This window comes from Heterostelium album (assembly GCF_000004825.1).
Source record: "Heterostelium album PN500 unplaced genomic scaffold PPL_scaffold3, whole genome shotgun sequence".
In the NCBI taxonomy this organism is placed as follows: domain Eukaryota; phylum Evosea; class Eumycetozoa; order Acytosteliales; family Acytosteliaceae; genus Heterostelium; species Heterostelium album.
Window position 1 is genome coordinate 1867841 of NW_008805065.1, and position 17420 is coordinate 1885260.

The 17420-nt window shown below is 28.0% G+C and overlaps 10 protein-coding genes across 10 annotated transcripts; 1 reads left to right on the forward strand and 9 right to left on the reverse strand.

The window, feature by feature from the left end:
- Positions 1–65: 65 nt before the first annotated feature.
- Positions 66–755, reverse strand: PPL_03313 (uncharacterized protein; the record flags this gene model as incomplete). Its single annotated transcript, XM_020574280.1, has 2 exons — positions 66–90; positions 370–755. The coding sequence occupies 2 exons, from the start codon at positions 753–755 to the stop codon at positions 66–68; spliced, it is 411 nt and encodes a 136-aa protein (XP_020436352.1).
- An 891-nt stretch (positions 756–1646) lies between these two features.
- PPL_03314 (uncharacterized protein) lies at positions 1647–2053 on the reverse strand (the record flags this gene model as incomplete). Its single annotated transcript, XM_020574281.1, has 2 exons — positions 1647–1671; positions 1692–2053. The coding sequence occupies 2 exons, from the start codon at positions 2051–2053 to the stop codon at positions 1647–1649; spliced, it is 387 nt and encodes a 128-aa protein (XP_020436353.1).
- A 2804-nt stretch (positions 2054–4857) lies between these two features.
- On the reverse strand, positions 4858–6217 carry PPL_03315 (uncharacterized protein; the record flags this gene model as incomplete). Its single annotated transcript, XM_020574282.1, has 3 exons — positions 4858–4946; positions 5278–5391; positions 5656–6217. The coding sequence occupies 3 exons, from the start codon at positions 6215–6217 to the stop codon at positions 4858–4860; spliced, it is 765 nt and encodes a 254-aa protein (XP_020436354.1).
- A 589-nt stretch (positions 6218–6806) lies between these two features.
- PPL_03316 (uncharacterized protein) lies at positions 6807–7213 on the reverse strand (the record flags this gene model as incomplete). Its single annotated transcript, XM_020574283.1, has 2 exons — positions 6807–6831; positions 6852–7213. The coding sequence occupies 2 exons, from the start codon at positions 7211–7213 to the stop codon at positions 6807–6809; spliced, it is 387 nt and encodes a 128-aa protein (XP_020436355.1).
- Positions 7214–8842: 1629 nt separating this feature from the next.
- Positions 8843–9223, reverse strand: PPL_03317 (uncharacterized protein; the record flags this gene model as incomplete). The annotated part of the gene is made up of 2 exons (XM_020574284.1): positions 8843–9065; positions 9201–9223. 2 exons carry the CDS (start codon positions 9221–9223, stop codon positions 8843–8845), a joined length of 246 nt encoding a protein of 81 aa, XP_020436356.1.
- Positions 9224–9402: 179 nt separating this feature from the next.
- On the reverse strand, positions 9403–11113 carry PPL_03318 (uncharacterized protein; the record flags this gene model as incomplete). The annotated part of the gene is made up of 3 exons (XM_020574285.1): positions 9403–9507; positions 9757–10630; positions 10770–11113. 3 exons carry the CDS (start codon positions 11111–11113, stop codon positions 9403–9405), a joined length of 1323 nt encoding a protein of 440 aa, XP_020436357.1.
- Positions 11114–11183: 70 nt separating this feature from the next.
- Positions 11184–12649, reverse strand: PPL_03319 (uncharacterized protein; the record flags this gene model as incomplete). Its single annotated transcript, XM_020574286.1, has 3 exons — positions 11184–11277; positions 11384–12193; positions 12246–12649. The coding sequence occupies 3 exons, from the start codon at positions 12647–12649 to the stop codon at positions 11184–11186; spliced, it is 1308 nt and encodes a 435-aa protein (XP_020436358.1).
- An 806-nt stretch (positions 12650–13455) lies between these two features.
- PPL_03320 (uncharacterized protein) lies at positions 13456–13629 on the forward strand (the record flags this gene model as incomplete). The annotated part of the gene is made up of 1 exon (XM_020574287.1): positions 13456–13629. One exon carries the CDS (start codon positions 13456–13458, stop codon positions 13627–13629), a length of 174 nt encoding a protein of 57 aa, XP_020436359.1.
- Positions 13630–14162: 533 nt separating this feature from the next.
- On the reverse strand, positions 14163–14428 carry PPL_03321 (uncharacterized protein; the record flags this gene model as incomplete). Its single annotated transcript, XM_020574288.1, has 2 exons — positions 14163–14347; positions 14416–14428. The coding sequence occupies 2 exons, from the start codon at positions 14426–14428 to the stop codon at positions 14163–14165; spliced, it is 198 nt and encodes a 65-aa protein (XP_020436360.1).
- Positions 14429–15355: 927 nt separating this feature from the next.
- On the reverse strand, positions 15356–16889 carry PPL_03322 (uncharacterized protein; the record flags this gene model as incomplete). Its single annotated transcript, XM_020574289.1, has 3 exons — positions 15356–15675; positions 15833–15878; positions 16851–16889. 3 exons carry the CDS (start codon positions 16887–16889, stop codon positions 15356–15358), a joined length of 405 nt encoding a protein of 134 aa, XP_020436361.1.
- Positions 16890–17420: the final 531 nt, after the last annotated feature.

The window sequence follows — 17420 nt, forward strand, 5'->3', positions numbered from 1 at the left end:
ACGTCGCGTTAAACTCAATATATTCATTATTGAGAAGCTTGACGGCTGAGTGTTGAATACTTAATTTAGAAACAACAGAAACAACAGATTCTAATTTAATTATTATTTTGATCTGTTGTTTTGAACTATTACTTATTTAGTTGATTTAATTAATTTAATTAATTATAATTGACTGATACTATATGTTGGCTGGTGACTATTATTGATGATGTTGATTGATAGGTATTGATATTGCCTTGGTGACTACTTTATTGTCCTTAGACGGACAAACAGTATCGCAGTACCCTTCTATTATATCCATCGTAGCCATTATAACAATAATTTAAAACTATAAACTTCGATGAATCATAAACAAATAAATAAAGATACTTTATGTTTATTCTCCGATTGACCCGAGGCAATGGCAGAGGAGATCGATGACTTCTTTCGTATCCATAGTATTCATGCAGAAAGATATTCTTTAGATTTGGCATTGGTGGTAGGTATGTGAAGTAAAGATCAGATGTAATCATATACCGATAGAAATCTTCATAGGAATCATCATTTGAAACATTAATGTATTTTCTTGAGAAGACATTGATTTTAACATCGTATTCATCTGATTTAATATGGAACAATTCAACTCTTGAAAAGAATTGAGTGATTTGTTCGGCACTATCATCGTATCTGATGAACTTGATCGATTCGTAATCAAAGAACAATGGTGGTGATTTGATTAATGAATATTCATTATCAACATTGACATATCCAAACATATTTGTTATTGTTAATCATCTTTGATGCAACTCTAAAGAATTGCTTCGATACCTATGCAAAATTCAATACAAACTTGTTGTTCAACTCTTCTTCTTCGATTTGATATCTTTTCTCTCCATATTGAACTTGATCTTCTCTCAATGAAAATGAAATGATTCTTTCCACCATTAAATCCGATATCATTCTATATGACACTTTTTCTTTATTCATACTATTACTACTATCACCATTACCTATTTCTTTTTCTCAGGTGTTAACAATATTCTCGATATTGTTGTTGTTTACCATATTCAATTTGTTATGATCTTTACTTTTGATTTTCTTTATTTTGAACAGACAGAGAATTCAAAACAAAACTGGCTCCCAATCACTTTCGCCTGTGCATTAATTTTAAAAAAATTGTTAAAAATCAGTGTGATCAGGGTGGTTTTTTTTTATTTTATTCGATTTATTGTTACAAGCAAGAGCCAGTTTTGTTTTGTATACGCTCGACAAAAAAGTTCGGTCACCCATGACATGTCGTTCTTTTTATTATTTTTGAAAAATTGATTTGACAAAAAAAAAAGAAACAGTTCTGTTTATTGATGAACTCAAGCTCGGATTTAATAATGAAGTTTTCTATTCTCAAGAGAAACATAATCAAAGCAACCAATCAACCAGAACTATATCAACAGGATTATTAACATAAATACAATAAAATCAACACAACAGTATCTCAACCTATAATAAATTAAAAGATTTTCAAATAGAGTATATAAAAATCCTCTTTCTAAATCTACCAATTCACAAATGAAATTAAACCTAATAAGTGTTAGTGATTAATAAATAAGACTGCATGTTATATTTATGGTGAATGATATAATGTCAAAGGGTTTTTAAAGTTTATTTTATTATAAATTTGTGATTCTGATAAGTCTATTATTATTATTAATTACTCATAGTATCTCTTGATTAAATCATCGATCATATTAGTACCAGAGCCAGTAACGTAACCCATACAATTTTGAACTTTGGAGAAATTCTTGAAGACCTTGACGAATGGATAGATTGCGACATCATTGGCCCACATACAATCTTTAGTAACTGGGGAACCAAATGGAACTTGGAACATGTAGGCATTTGGATATCTACCTGGTAAGGTTCTCATATATTCTTTGACCATATCGCAAGCAATACAATTTGGTTGACCAAAGTAAACTATTACAACTTCATTCTCATCGCCCTCAGTGAGTTGGAACATGAAATCATCTTTGTTGGAGATTTGGGTCCAACCTGAGATAAATTCTGGTAATGTCATTTTTTAAAAGTTGATTTATAGATATTTATGAGGTAATAAAAGAGATGTATTTTACAAATATATAATAGTTGTGTTGTTGTTGTTTAATGGGTAATTTGAATAATGATATATAAAGTTGAATCATCACATTTAAATACTTTTTGAGAACCCAAACACCACAAGAATCCAATAAGAATTAGTGTGGAGTGATATTTTGAGAATATAACGAAACATTTTTCTCAAAACCTGTGATGTTTCACCTAATTTGTGGGGGTCTATGATATAATTATGGTTAGCATCAACTCTGAGAATGAGAAAATCTTTTTTTGTTTATTTTTTGTTGTTATGTTGGAGTTTTAAATCAGATTTTATTAAAATTATTGGCCAATGAGTGTCTGATGATCTTTGACACAACAGATTTGTTAATAAAGTTTTTTCATAAACTGTGTTTTGATTTTTTGTGATTGGGCTATGAAGTGTGATCCCAATCAACAACAGTGCTTATACTATAATTGCAAGGGATTACACTCATTCTTGGGCTTGGCTGAGATACAAATCAAGTTGTGTGTTTTGAACGAAATTTGATGGTGACAGTGATGATATGCAATCACTGTTTTATTGTTTATTTTTAATGATATATGAATCTTTGTTGTGTGATCATTGCTTCTTTGATTAAGAGTAGGCCTATAAGTCATATCCAAAGGCTCTTTGATAAATATCTAGAATTAATTCTTCCATTTTTGGTCTGATTTAGATAGTTTTTGTTCAATGGTATTGAGGGTGTGAATTTATTCTAAATTCAGAGACATTGTGATTGTGAGATAAAAGAAAGAAATTACTTTTAGGTTAATCATTTTTTTGGGTAAAAAATTCACAAATCATTTTACCACGTTGGACTTTTGACGTCAAAAAAACTTTTTTTTTTTGGGTTTATTTGCATATGATCAGTTTTGGAAAGTGGAATTTTTTTACCACGTAGGACTTGCGCACAAACGTTGTCAAAAAAAAAAAAAAAACTTGACACCACCATTTCATTTTTTAAAAATTTCTTCTGAACATAAATCGATGTTTATACAGATGCTATCTGTACATAACTTTTTAAATATAACACCTTTTTACATCTATTTAACTTGTTATTTAAAAATATATTAAACTATTAATATTTACAGTTATATTTTCAATTAATTTTTATATCTATGTATTTGTATTAAATAGATCTATAATATGAATAGTACACTAAATAACTATAGTTATAACAACTATGTTTATAACAATATTCAAAATAGTAATAATATTTCGTTTCTTAATTGTATATTGTTGATTACAATATATTTAACAATCTTTATAGTACTCCTATGAAACAAAGTACTCTGTATAGATATCAAATCTCTTCTTAAATTGATTATTATCTATTTCGATTTGCTTTAAGTATTTAATAAATAATAAAATAGACTTAGTATAAATACAATGATCAGATGCAATAATTATTAGATTACAATATAATAAAATATTGATTAATAGTTACTCTTATATCATTGGTTATTCGATTGGAAATATCTTTGATTAATGATTTAATATTAACAGATTTAGATGATAACATGTTGAATACATAGATTGACGGATCAAAGAATACATCTACGATGAACTTGGAATAACCTTCAACATCGATATAATGTAAAAACTTCCATTTGTGATAATCAACAAAGAACCTAACATTTTGAACTCGTTTTATCATCTCTATTCTCCAAACATTGATAATAAAGATGATAAACTCTATTAAAGTTTATCAATGAATTTCGATCATCGAAATCAATATCTTCAATGATGATAGGCATTCTATCTTTATCTTTTGATTGCTCTTCTAAAACAAATATTTCATTTGACTAAAAAGATCTCTTTCTTTATTGATTTCTCGATGGAAAGTTCATTCTATATAATTTAATTATAAATTATTATTATTTGTTAATTTTTTAAAGCTTGGTGAAATTTTCTTTTTATTTTTTTTTCACCTAGCAAGGAACGATACTCCCAAGAATTAGTAGTTGGGGTGTCATTCTATAGCCCCGTTACTATGAATGTCATTATATAGCTCTGTTACTATGCATTCTTTCTACGCTCCGTTACTATGCGTCATTCAATAGAAATTTCCCTAGATGACTGTTCTAAATTGATTTGTAAATAAAAGAATTTATTCATGACTTGACAACTCACTCATATATAATATATTTATAAACAATAAAGATTTGACACCTCAATAAACTGGTGCTATAACAACAAAATCAAGGTGAACTAACACTTTCAACTTTAGAGCCAAGAAGACTTAGTCAAACATCTCAAGATCGCTCTGTGTAAAGAAGAACACCACACTATCAACAACAACAACCGAACACTTCGAACAGCAAGAGACCAATAGCAACAACAGCAGCAACAGTAGTGTTATATAATTCTGTTGATTTATTTAAAGCACGAGTTGAAAATCAAATAAAAATATTAGAAAAATGTTAGAAGATAAAATTTTTGAAAAGCAAGAACATTTAGATAATATTACAGATTCCTACTACTCTGTTTTAAAAAAAAGATCATTATTATTGAAAATGATACTAAGCAAATGGATGCAATCTGTTTGATTACATCACTTCGAAAGATAGATATTTATCAGCGTCATAATGATCATTCAGACTATTTCACAGTGTTATGTAAAGGCTTACCATTACTCGAATCACTCAAAACGAATACTTTGGATATTTATCATTTTAAATTAATATACTATAGATGTATCTTAATATTTAAACAAATAATAAAATTGGAATAATATTTTTTAGTTTTTATTGACCATTCTTTACATGCTTACTCTCCACCAAGAACTTAACAACTGCCAAATATCCTTTCTCAGCGGAATCCGCCAGTGCTGCGGCTGTATACTTCAAACCTCTGTCCGCCAGATACCCGATACTCTCAGGACAACCTGTTTGGTAGCGTTATCGATCGTCTTGCAAACACCGTCGATCCGATGACCTACCGCAAACAGCAAATCGTGTGGACTCACCGCCAGTGCATTTAACAGCCGACTTCGATTACCAGTTACCAAATGGCCAGTAGATGTGTAAGGAAGTTGAACTGCTCGAGATTAGTAACCAGTTCAAAGACACCCAATATATTATCACCCGAGCCAAAACAAAGTCGTTTGTTTCGCTTTCGACGATCGATGATCAAACCAAGATATCTGTTCTCGAGAATATATATACCAACCACTTTACACCAACATTCGTATCGCAGTACCCTTCTATTATATCCATCGTAGCCATTATAACAATAATTTAAAACTATAAACTTCGATGAATCATAAACAAATAAAGATACTTTATAAATATATTTTATCAGATTTAACATATAATTTTTATTGGTCGAATAATCATCATAACGATGATGAAAGTGACTCTGAATATGAAATAATGTCATTTTTATTTTATTCATCATGATGACTAAATTTGTTGAAAATAAATTGATTGAGTAAAAATTGATATACTTCTAGATCTTCATTATCGTTACATGCGTAACTCAACCTTTCAAAGTTTCCGTAGAGATATTATATTATTTGATTGTTGGAAGCATATCTTTCAAACTAAAAAGAAACTCAGGTCCATCCTCTCGATAGAAATGATAATATTCAAGTGTGACTGATTTCAATGTCTTTGAGTGTAATGATAACAGTGGTTGCAAGAAATCCAAGTTACTGTAATCTGGAGTTGAGTTCCAATCTTTGTTGATACTGTACCTATATAATGATTCGATACCATGTCCATCTACATTCGGTGTGTTCTCAAAGATCGATAATAGAAATGAACTGTAGTTTCTTTCGTATCCATAGTATTCATGCAGAAAGATATTCTTTAGATTTGGCATTGGTGGTAGGTATGTGAAGTAAAGATCAGATGTAATCATATACCGATAGAAATCTTCATAGGAATCATCATTTGAAACATTAATGTATTTTCTTGAGAAGACATTGATTTTAACATCGTATTCATCTGATTTAATATGGAACAATTCAACTCTTGAAAAGAATTGAGTGATTTGTTCGGCACTATCATCGTATCTGATGAACTTGATCGATTCGTAATCAAAGAACAATGGTGGTGATTTGATTAATGAATATTCATTATCAACATTGACATATCCAAACATATTTATTATCGTTAATCATCTTTGATGCAACTCTAAAGAATTGCTTCGATACCTATGCAAAATTCAATATAAACTTGTTGTTCAACTCTTCTTCTTCATACTCAATTTGTTATGATCTTTACTTTTGATTTTCTTTATTCTGAACAGAGAATGAATTTATACTCTCGACAAAAAAGTTCTGTCACCTATGACATGTCGTTCTTTTTATTATTTTTGAAAAGTTGATTTGATAAAAAAAAAAGAAACAGTTCTGTTTATTGATGAACTCAAGCTCGGATTTAATAATGAAGTTTTCTATTCTCAAGAGAAACATAATCAAAGCAACCAATCAACCAGAACTATATCAACAGGATTATTAACATAAATACAATAAAATCAACAACACAACAAAAAACAAAAAATAACAACAGTATGTCAACCTATAATAACTTAAAAGATTTTCAAATAGAGTATATAATAATCATCTTTCTAAATCTACCAATTCACAAATGAAATTAAACCTATTAAGTGTTAGTGATTAATAAATAAGACTGCATGTTATATTTATGGTGAATGATATAATGTCAAAGGGTTTTTAAAGTTTATTTTATTATAAATTTGTGATTCTGATAAGTCTATTATTATTATTAATTACTCATAGTATCTCTTGACTAAATCTTCGATCATAGTAGTACCAGAGCCAGTAACGTAACCCATACAATTTTGAACTTTGGAGAAATTCTTGAAGACCTTGACGAATGGATAAATTGCGACATCATTGGCCCACATAGAATCTTTAGTAACTGGGGAACCAAATGGAACTTGGAACATGTAGGCATTTGGGTATCTAACTGGTAACTTACTCATAAAATCTTTGACCATATCGCAAGCAATACAATTTGGTTGACCAAAGTAAACTAATATAACTTGATTATCATCGGCCTCAGTGAGTTGGAACATGAAATCATCTTTGTTGGAGATTTGGAACCAACCTGGGATAGATTCAGGTAATGTCATTTTTTAAAAGTTGATTTATAGATATTTATGAGGTAATAAAAGAGATATAAAATAATTGTATTTGTACAGAATATGTATTTTACAAATATATAATAGTTGTGTTGTTGTTGTTTAATGGGTAATTTGATATATAAAGTTGAATCATCACATTTTAAATACTTTTTGAGAAAACAAAACACCACAAGAATCCAATAAGAATTAGTGTGGATGATATTTTGAGAATATAACGAAACATTTTTCTCAAAACCTGTGATGTTTCACCTAATTTGTGGGGGTCTATGATATAATTATGGTTAACATCAACTCTGAGAATGAGAAACTCTTTTTTTTGTTTATTTTTTGTTGTTATGTTGTGTTTTAAATCAAATTTTTTTAAAATTATTGGCACAACAGATTTGTTAATAAAGTATTTATATAAACTGTGTTTTGATTTTTTGTGATTGGGCTATGAAGTGTGATCCCAATCAACAACAGTGCTTATACTATAATTGCAAGGGATTACACTCATTCTTGGGCTTGGCTGAGATACAAATCAAGTTGTGTGTTTTGAACGAAATTTGATGGTGACAGTGATGATATGCAGTCACTGTTTTATTGTTTATTTTTAATGATATGTGAATATTTGTTGTGTGATCATTGCTTCTTTGATTAAGAGTAGGCCTATAAGTTATATCCAAAGGCTCTTTGATAAATATCTAGAATTAATTCTTCCATTTTTGGTCTGATTTAGATAGTTTCTTATTGATTGAGGGTGTGAAGTTATTCTAAATTCAAAGACATTGTGATTGTGAGATAAAAGAAAGAAATTACTTTTAGGTTAATCATTTTTTTGGGTGAAAAATTCACAAATCATTTTACCACGTTGGACTTTTGGAGTCAAAAAAACTTTTTTTTTTTTTGGGTTTATTTGCATATGATCAGTTTTGGAAAGTGGAATTTTTTTACCACGTAGGACTTGCGCACAAACGTTGTCAAAAAAAAAAAAAAAAACTTGACACCACCATTTCATTTTTTAAAAATTTCTTCTGAACATAAATTGATGTTTATACAGATGCTATACATAACTTTTTACATATAACACCCTTTTTAAGTGTTTATTGTGATTTCACCTTTATATTTACATCTATTTACTTGTTATTTAAAAATACATTAAACTATTAATATTTACAGTTATATTTTAAATTGATTTTTATATCTATGTATTTGTATTAAATAGACCAATAATATGAATAGTACACTAAATAACTATAGTTATAACAACTATGTTTATAACAATATTCAAAATAGTAATATTTCGTTTCTTAATTTTATATTGTTGATTACAATAGATTTATCAATCTTTATAGTACCCATATGAAACAAATAAAATAGAATTAGTATAAATACAATGATCAGATGTAATAATTATTTGATTACAATATAATAAAATATTGATTAATAGTTACTCTTATATCATTGGTTATTCGATTGGAAATATCTTTGATTAATGATTTAATATTAACAGATTTAGATGATAACATGTTGAATACATAGATTGACGGATCAAAGAATACATCTACGATGAACTTGGAATAACCTTCAACATCAATATAATGTAAAAACTTCCATTTGTGATAATCAACAAAGAACCTAACATTTTGAACTCGTTTTATCATCTCTATTCTCCAAACATTGATAATAAAGATGATAAACTCTATTAAAGTTTATCAATGAATTTCGATCATCGAAATCAATATCTTCAATGATGATAGGCATTCTATCTTTATCTTTTGATTGCTCTTCTAAAACAAATATTTCATTTGACTTTTGATATGATCTCTTTCTTGATTGATTTCTCGATGTAAAGTTCATTCTATATAATTTAATTATAAATTATTATTATTTGTTAATTTTTTAATGAATGGTAAAATTTTCTTTTAATTTTTATTTTTTTTCACCTAGCAAGGAACGATACTCCCAAGAATTAGTAGTTGGGGTGTCATTCTACAGCTCCGTCACTATGAATGTCATTATATAGCTGTAATAACAACAAAATCAAGGTGAACCAACACTTTCAACTTTAGAGCCAAGAAGACTTAGTCGAACATCTAAAGATCGCTCTGTGTAAAGAAGAACACCTGCAGTACAATATCAACAACAACAACCGGACACTGGAGACCAATAGCAACAACAACAACAACAGTAGTGTTTTATGATTCTAATGATTTATTTACAGCACGTGTAGAAAAACAAATAAAATTATTAGAAAAAATGTTAGAAGATAAAATATTTGAAAAGCAAGAACATTTAGATAACTGTTTAAAAAAAAAGATCATTATTATTGAAATGGATTTTCTGATTAGGTAGTATATATCTAGATGAGCCTAATTTGAGTATTTGTAGTCCAAAAACATTAATAAATTTTTATTTAATAATAAATAATTTCTTTTCTACAGTAAAGAAAAAAAAAGAATAATTAAAAAAAAAACTTCTAGCCAGGTGGTGACCTTCTTAAATAGATTAGTCAGGGTAACAATAATGTTTCTCAATATCACTTAACAAACTTTATTAAAAATCATTTTTCTGTAATAGCCTAAAAGAGTAATATCTTGGGAATGTTGATATCCAATATCAATCAAATAGTTGTTTGCTTCAAAGATATCATTGGTGGAAATGATGATTCGAGAGAGCGATGCTGGTAGTATTATATCTTTAAGTTTGGAGTTGAATAACACACCGTCTCTTTGACTATGTCGTGCTAAATCCTCGAGAGTGACTAAACTCTTTAATTGTATTATGATTGGTATCCAATGATCGAAAGTTCCGTAACTATTCAAATAGATCGATAGATATGTGATATTGTTGGATTGAGAGAAATATCTAGAGAACTGGGTATCGGTAGATATTGGGGTGTAGTTTGCGAGAGTTAGCATTTGGAGATTTGGGAATTCAAAGGTTTCATCGGTTTCATACAAGCAAACCTCTGAAAGCTTTTTAATTGCTGAGCGACTTGACTTTGGAATACAACTGATATTAAAAGTATGCGATTTGAGTGATTCGAGCAATGGTAAACCTTTACATAACACTGCGAAATAGTCTGAACAATCTTTTTTGTGCCAAATCTCTAGCTTTCTAAGTGATTTAATTGAACAGATTGCATTCATTTCTTTATATTCTAAATTTATATAGCGGAGGTGGAGCGATCGAGGTTTGGCCGTGATTCCTAAGAACTGAATGCTGGTCATTGATAAACGTCCGCTACCTTTTTCATGATGAATATGTAGCTTTTCGACTGTTGATAGAATATGAGTAAGATGAGCAGACTGTTGTTTCATTAAATGTTCAAACATGTGGGTGTTGATCATCAATTTAACGATATGTTTAATTGGACACCATACACTAGTAAGTCTATCGATATGATCGACCATTTCTGAAGATCTAAAAGTAATAAGAGTAACGAAATAATTGGTATAGGTTAAAGAATGTTTTATAATAAAATAAAATATATTTTTCTTACCTAAAAAGTGATCGAAGATTGACTTTGTTGAACAACTTACTGACAACACCAAAGAATTGCTTGTTGATTGATGTCAGTTTTAATGCTTCTCTGTATGAGAATAAAGGACTATAGCGATCGGAGGTTGATATGTTCCAACTTAATTGAAGTATCTTGGTGATGATCATCACTGGAAGTTTATATTCAACATGACCTCTATGAAACTGATTCGAAGGATTGTCATCGATTAATTTCTTTTGTAAACGATCTTTTTCTTCTTTAAAATTGATGATATGATCTATTATTAATGATTTATTTGTACTTTTTGATACTTTTATATTATTATCTAGACAGATTTTAAAGAGTTTATCTTTAGTAAACTCGATTAATTCATCTCTTGTAAATGTTTGTTGACTGTTATTCATTGTGTTATTGTATTTCAAGCTAGTGCTTCTAATTCTGATCTTTTTAAAAATGATTATTTTTTTAAAAAATTCAAAATATCTTTTGAAGTTTGCTTGATTTTGTTTTCTTTGCAGATCTTAATAATACAATTTTTAATTTCTTTAGTGGTAAACTGATAAAGATACTAAAAAATTATTTTATTATAAATCATTTTATAGTAAGTGCCTATATGATTACTTTGTCTGGAATATTGAAATCCAATATCATCCAAATAGTTGTTTGGTACAAACTTAGCAATGGTGGAAATGATGATTCGAGATAGCGATGCTGGTAGTATGACATCTTTAAGTTTGGAGTTGAATTCTTTGCAATCTTTTTGTCTATGAGGTTCTGAATCCTCGAGAGTGACTAAACTCTTTAATTGTATTATGATTGGTAACCAAATATTGAAACTATGATTTAAATGAATCGATAGGTATGTCATATTGTTGGATTGAGAAAAGTATTTAAAGAACAGGTTATCGATAAGTAGAGGGTTGTGTTTTGCTACAGTTAGCTTTTGGAGATTTGGGAATTCAAAGGTTTCACCATTGGTATAATTCAAGTAAACTGATGAAAGCTTTTTAATAGCTGATTGACTTGACTTTGGAATACAACTGATATCCAGCGTATTCGTTTTGAGTGATTCGAGTAATGGTAAACCTTTACATAACACTGTGAAATAGTCTGAATGATCATTATGACGCTGATAAATATCTATCTTTCGAAGTGATTTAATCAAACAGATTGCATCCATTTGCTTAGTATCCATTAGTATAGATCGAAGGTAGAGAGAGCGAGGTTTGGCAATGATTCCTAAGGCCTTGATACTGATCGCTGATAAACGTCGGCAATTATTTTCATGATAAATATGTAGCTTTTCGATTGTCGATAGTACATGAATGAGATGCGCAGACTTTTGTTTCATTAACTGTTCGAACATGTAAGTGTTGATCATCAATTTAACGATATGTTTAACTGGACACCATACACTAGTAAGTCGATCCACTTGCTCGGCCACTGGTGAAGATCTAAAAGTAATAACATTAAAGAATGAATGTCTAACAAAAATAATATAACAAATAATATAGATAGATTCGCTTTCATTCTTACCTTGAGAGTGATCGAAGATTGACTTTGGTATACATCAGACTGACAACACCAAAGAATTGCTTGTTGATTAATGTCAGTTTTAATGCTTCTCGATATGAGTATAAAGGACTGTGGCGATACCAAGTTGATAGGTCCCAACAATATCGAAGTATCTTGGTGATGATCATCACAGGAAGTTTATATTCAACATGACCTCTATGAAATTGATTCGAAGGATTGTCATCGATCAATTTCTTTTGTAAACGATCTTTTTCCTCTTTAAAATTGATGATATGATCTATTATTAATGATTTGTTGCTACTTTTATTCACTTTTATTTTATTATCTACACAGATCTTAAAGAGTTGATCTTTAGTAAACTCGATTAATTCATCTCTTGTAAATGTTTGTTGACTATTATTCATTGTGTTATTTTACAAGATTAGAATAAAACACTTGAAACAAATAAATAAAATGAAAAATGAATTATATAAAAAAAAAATAAATTGATAAAAAAAAATAAAAAAATAAAAATAAAAAAATATCAAATTCATTTAAATGTCAATATGTTTAGACAGACTTGATAACTATCTTACTTTTGAAATGATCGAACTGATTTCATTAACCAATAATCATTATTTTATTCAATTCCCTTGGGGAGAAATTTGTATAATATAGATGAATAGACTTATTACAACATTAGCTCAAAGATCATGACTTTCAAGTCGCAAATCAATAAAAAACCTATAAGTAGGAAATAATAGTTTCTTAAAAACAAATTCAGTGGTGTTTGGTTTTAGAGGTAAACTTGTGAACAATTATGCAATTAGGAATTCTTTTGGTATAAGAAACTTCAGTAGTGGTTCAGATAAACCAGTAGTTGTAAAAGAAGTTGACAAAACTGGGGTAATAAAAATCGAAGAGGTCAATGGTGTACTGAAAAGATGGCTATCGATATCGAAAGGTTAAAAGAAAATAGTCAATATGAAGATGCCCTGGCAATGTGTGATCAGCTAATCAAGACCAACAGTTTCTACACACTGAATCGACATCTCATCAAAACTCAATTACTACTAGAACATTTTAAGAATCCAGAGAAGTGTTTGAACAATTTGAAATTGCATGTAGCACGATCAGGAATACCAATACAGATGATCAGAGAAAGTTGGTCTACCTTGCAAAAAGGGAGAGCGTGGAGATCTGCTACGGAGTGTTCCTCAACATTAATACAATGAATTTGGCGATTCAACTCCTCGATAGCTATCCTGAGCGTTGCGATGCCAATTTAATAGGGTCAGCCAATCAGTGTGCATTGCGGGCTGACCATTTTAAGATAGCATATCAGATGTCAAAGATGTTGGAATCGAAATTCCCTGATGAATTGAAACCATCGGATATCATCTAGGCATTTCAGAGATGGGAATTTGAAACAATGAGAAGGCACTAGAGAGAATCAATAATGGTTTGGCATGTTATCTCACCTCTGAAATCAAGGATCAATAAGCTGAAAAGGATGCATACTACTTTGGATTAAACGCAAAAGAACATCTTCTAACTAACAATCCCTAAAGCCTTTGGAAGAATAAATTATAGTAATTATTCAGATATTTTAGAGGATCCGGATATTAAACAAAATGTATATTTTATCTGATTTCAAAAACGATCTTTTGTAAAAATAATATTTATGAAACTTTAAAAGAATCCTTTACTTGATCAATAATTGAGTAATTTCATTTTATCCCTCCCCAAAAAAATGAAAAAATTTTGCATAGCTTTTGTGTGCATTTTGAAAAAAATAGCGAGAATCCTAAAAAAGCTGGTGCATGAATATACATGATCATTTTAATTTTATTAAAATAGTAGATGTTAATAAAGTTCATGGTACAGGTAGTAATATAGTATATTCAACAAAATACATGTATTCGGATGCCACACTGTTTAAAAGTTGACATTAGGGATGACAATGTCACTCAAAGTATCCACGGCAACAGCAACATCATCTGGAACATCCACAATCAGTGCAATCTTGTTTGATGATTGGCTTGAACTTGTTCCAGTTACACCAACTTGACTCTTGAAGATGGAGTTGTTTGATTGAACTGATCCCATTGAAGATAAAGCAGCTATAAATATATAATTGTATAAAAATTAATAAATATTTATTTTAGATATCTAGTTTTTTTAAATTTACCAATTAAAGTCATTTTTAGATTTATGAATTAAATTAGTATTAAAAGTAATTTGATTTGATATTGAAATAGAAAAAAAAGTTAACTATTTATAGTTAAAACAATCATTTTTAATATTCCAAAGATTTAATTTAATAGATTCGATCCTTTAAAAATATTTTTAATAAATTTTTATTTTGAAAATAAAACTTTGAACTGAATGTTGGAATATTACTAAAAAAATATCATCTATATATTTATTTATAAAATCAAATTCTCATCATCTTTTCAAATATTAATGACGAATTTACTCTCACCAAATAATAAAAAAGGGGTTAAGTTACAAATAGGGGTAATAATTGTTAAAAAAGTATAGAATTGATAATTTTCTAGTTTTGATTAAATTTCTCTTAAATCTTTTTAAACTTTGACAATAAATATATTGATATCAATATCGATCTAATAAATGATCATTTTCAACAACATCTATTATAAGTTCTTACCTTTTATATAAGTTCTATAAAAATATAAATGAAATACAAGAACTTTTCAATATTATTTTGATTATTCTTTAAAATATTAACATTAATACTATTATTATTATGATTTGTTGTACAAAAATATCTATGAACACTGATAATAGATCTATTATTTAACAATGAGTATTTATATATTGATTTATTAATGTATAACATATTTCTTAGCATGATATCAGTTATTTTTAATAAAATTACAATTCTTTATACGACACGAATATCTATTTAAATAAAAGAAAATTTATCAAATATATATTTACTTGTTTTATAGTTTCATTTTGTTTGGTTTTACTGAGAGATTTCAATTTTTAAATAACATTATATTTAAATTTAAGTTAATTAATTTTGTTAAAATTTGATTTTACATTTGATTCCAATACTTAATATTTTTAAATTAATACAAAAATTGAATTTATTGATATTAACTTTAGGAGTATTGATTGCCATCGGATTCTCCATCAGAGTCACTGCAATAGCCATCGGATTCCGATAATTCCATATGATCATTCTGATTTTGTATTTTTGACATCAACGAATGAACTTTTATTTCCAATTCAGACGACTGATCTTTTGAAAAAATAGTTTTTTTATATTTGATATCATCTTCGATAAAAGTGGCCAATTCACCAAAGACATAGATTTCATCTGAACTGAAAACAATTTTATCCTCAAACTTTCTTAAGATTTTTTTGATAAATTTGATGATGAGTGAAGTTGGGTATAGGAATACTAATGAATTTCCATGCTCTATATTATTTATACTTATAAGTAAACTAAATTACACCATTTGTGAAATACTGATAGTATTCAAATCTTACCATTTGGAAAAAGAATATTTTTTTGATTAGAATTAAAGTACTTATAGTTTTTTTTTAGTTTTTCCTGTGGGTTTGATGTTTTATGCCAATTGACGCATCGTGTGGTGAAGTAATAGCTTTTTCCTTTAGAATCTGTGTGAGATAATATTGCTATGTTACTCTTATTTCTGACAAAGATATATTCAACAATGTACTTTTTAAAAGGCATTCCTATTTACCCTCTATATATGAATAAGTTTAAATCCAAGCATTAGAAATATAGAAATGAAATTAAAATTAAATATAAACCTTTGAAATATATGATTTCACCACAAAATATATATTAATAATAATTTACACACACCATAAATATTAATTATTTTGAATTGTGGTGATGAAAAACACAACAATATTTGTTTGTGTGATCTAATTCTATTATTTTTAAATAATTTTTTTTTTATGAAATCTACTAAATCATACAATGATTTAAGAAAAAAAATAATAATAAAAAAAATACAATCTGATCATACATTTGATAGTTTCCAAAAAATTGTTTTGAAAAAATAAAAATATGAGAAAAAAAAAAAAACTAAGATTATAACAACAAAATAAGATATTTTTAAATAATTTTTTTTTTAAATGAAACAAAACAAATCATAGGAGTGAGGTCAGATAGAAAAAATTTGATAGTAACGAAATTTAATCAAACTTACAAAAAAATTGTTTTGGTAAAAAATGAAAAAACTCGGTCCACTAAATCATGTGGGGGAAATGTCTTATGTATTTGAATTCCAAAAAGAAAATAAATCTACCCACATTTATTTAACCCTACAAAAAAATGGTGGTCATATTGTATTAAAATTTATGTTTCTTTATAAAAAAAAATATAATTTTGTTTATAAATGAAATTAAAGATATAGTTCTTTTATTAATATTTGAAGGAGTTGTCTTGTTGACAGTTGTTCACCATTTGGAAGGGTAATTATGTTTTTGTTGTTCAATAGAGTTAATCCAATCTCTTTTATATCTTTATTTTTGTGTAATCTAATTTGATTGCTGCCATGAATAGTTGTTTTTTCATTTTAGTATTGTTCTGGAGTGTAATTGTTTCTTTTGATGACATACACAATGCCAGATTGTAATATCCAATAAAGTTGTGTACATTACTTTGAATCATCTTGGCATATATTTGTTTCTTTGTCAAAGATTCAGTAAAATTAAGCATATTTGCAATATTGTTGTATGAGTTTTAGTATGTTGGATCGAGTGTTCTAAGATAGAGTTGTTTTTTGTTCTTTGATTGTCGATTTGGAAGTGAAATATATTCATTTCCTAGAAGTGTTGATGCAAAGTAAACATATGAATATGGATAACTTGGATTTAATTCTATTGTTTTCATAATAAGCTGTTGCTTTGTCATTGATTGTTCAGTATGAAGTGTGATTGATTCACCATTGGCAAGTGAAATGGCTAGATTTATATATGAATAAAATATTTTGGATATAATTCATATTGATTTCAAGAGTATTTTATTCGATTTAAGGTTACAAGATAGAGCCAGTTTTGTTTTGTTTTTCAACTTAATTTTGTAAAATAAAAGGTAATAGTTTGGGATTTTTAAAAAAGTTTAAAAATATAAAAACAACAAAATATCTAAAAAGATATAAAAGGTAGTAGATAATTTAAAAATAGATA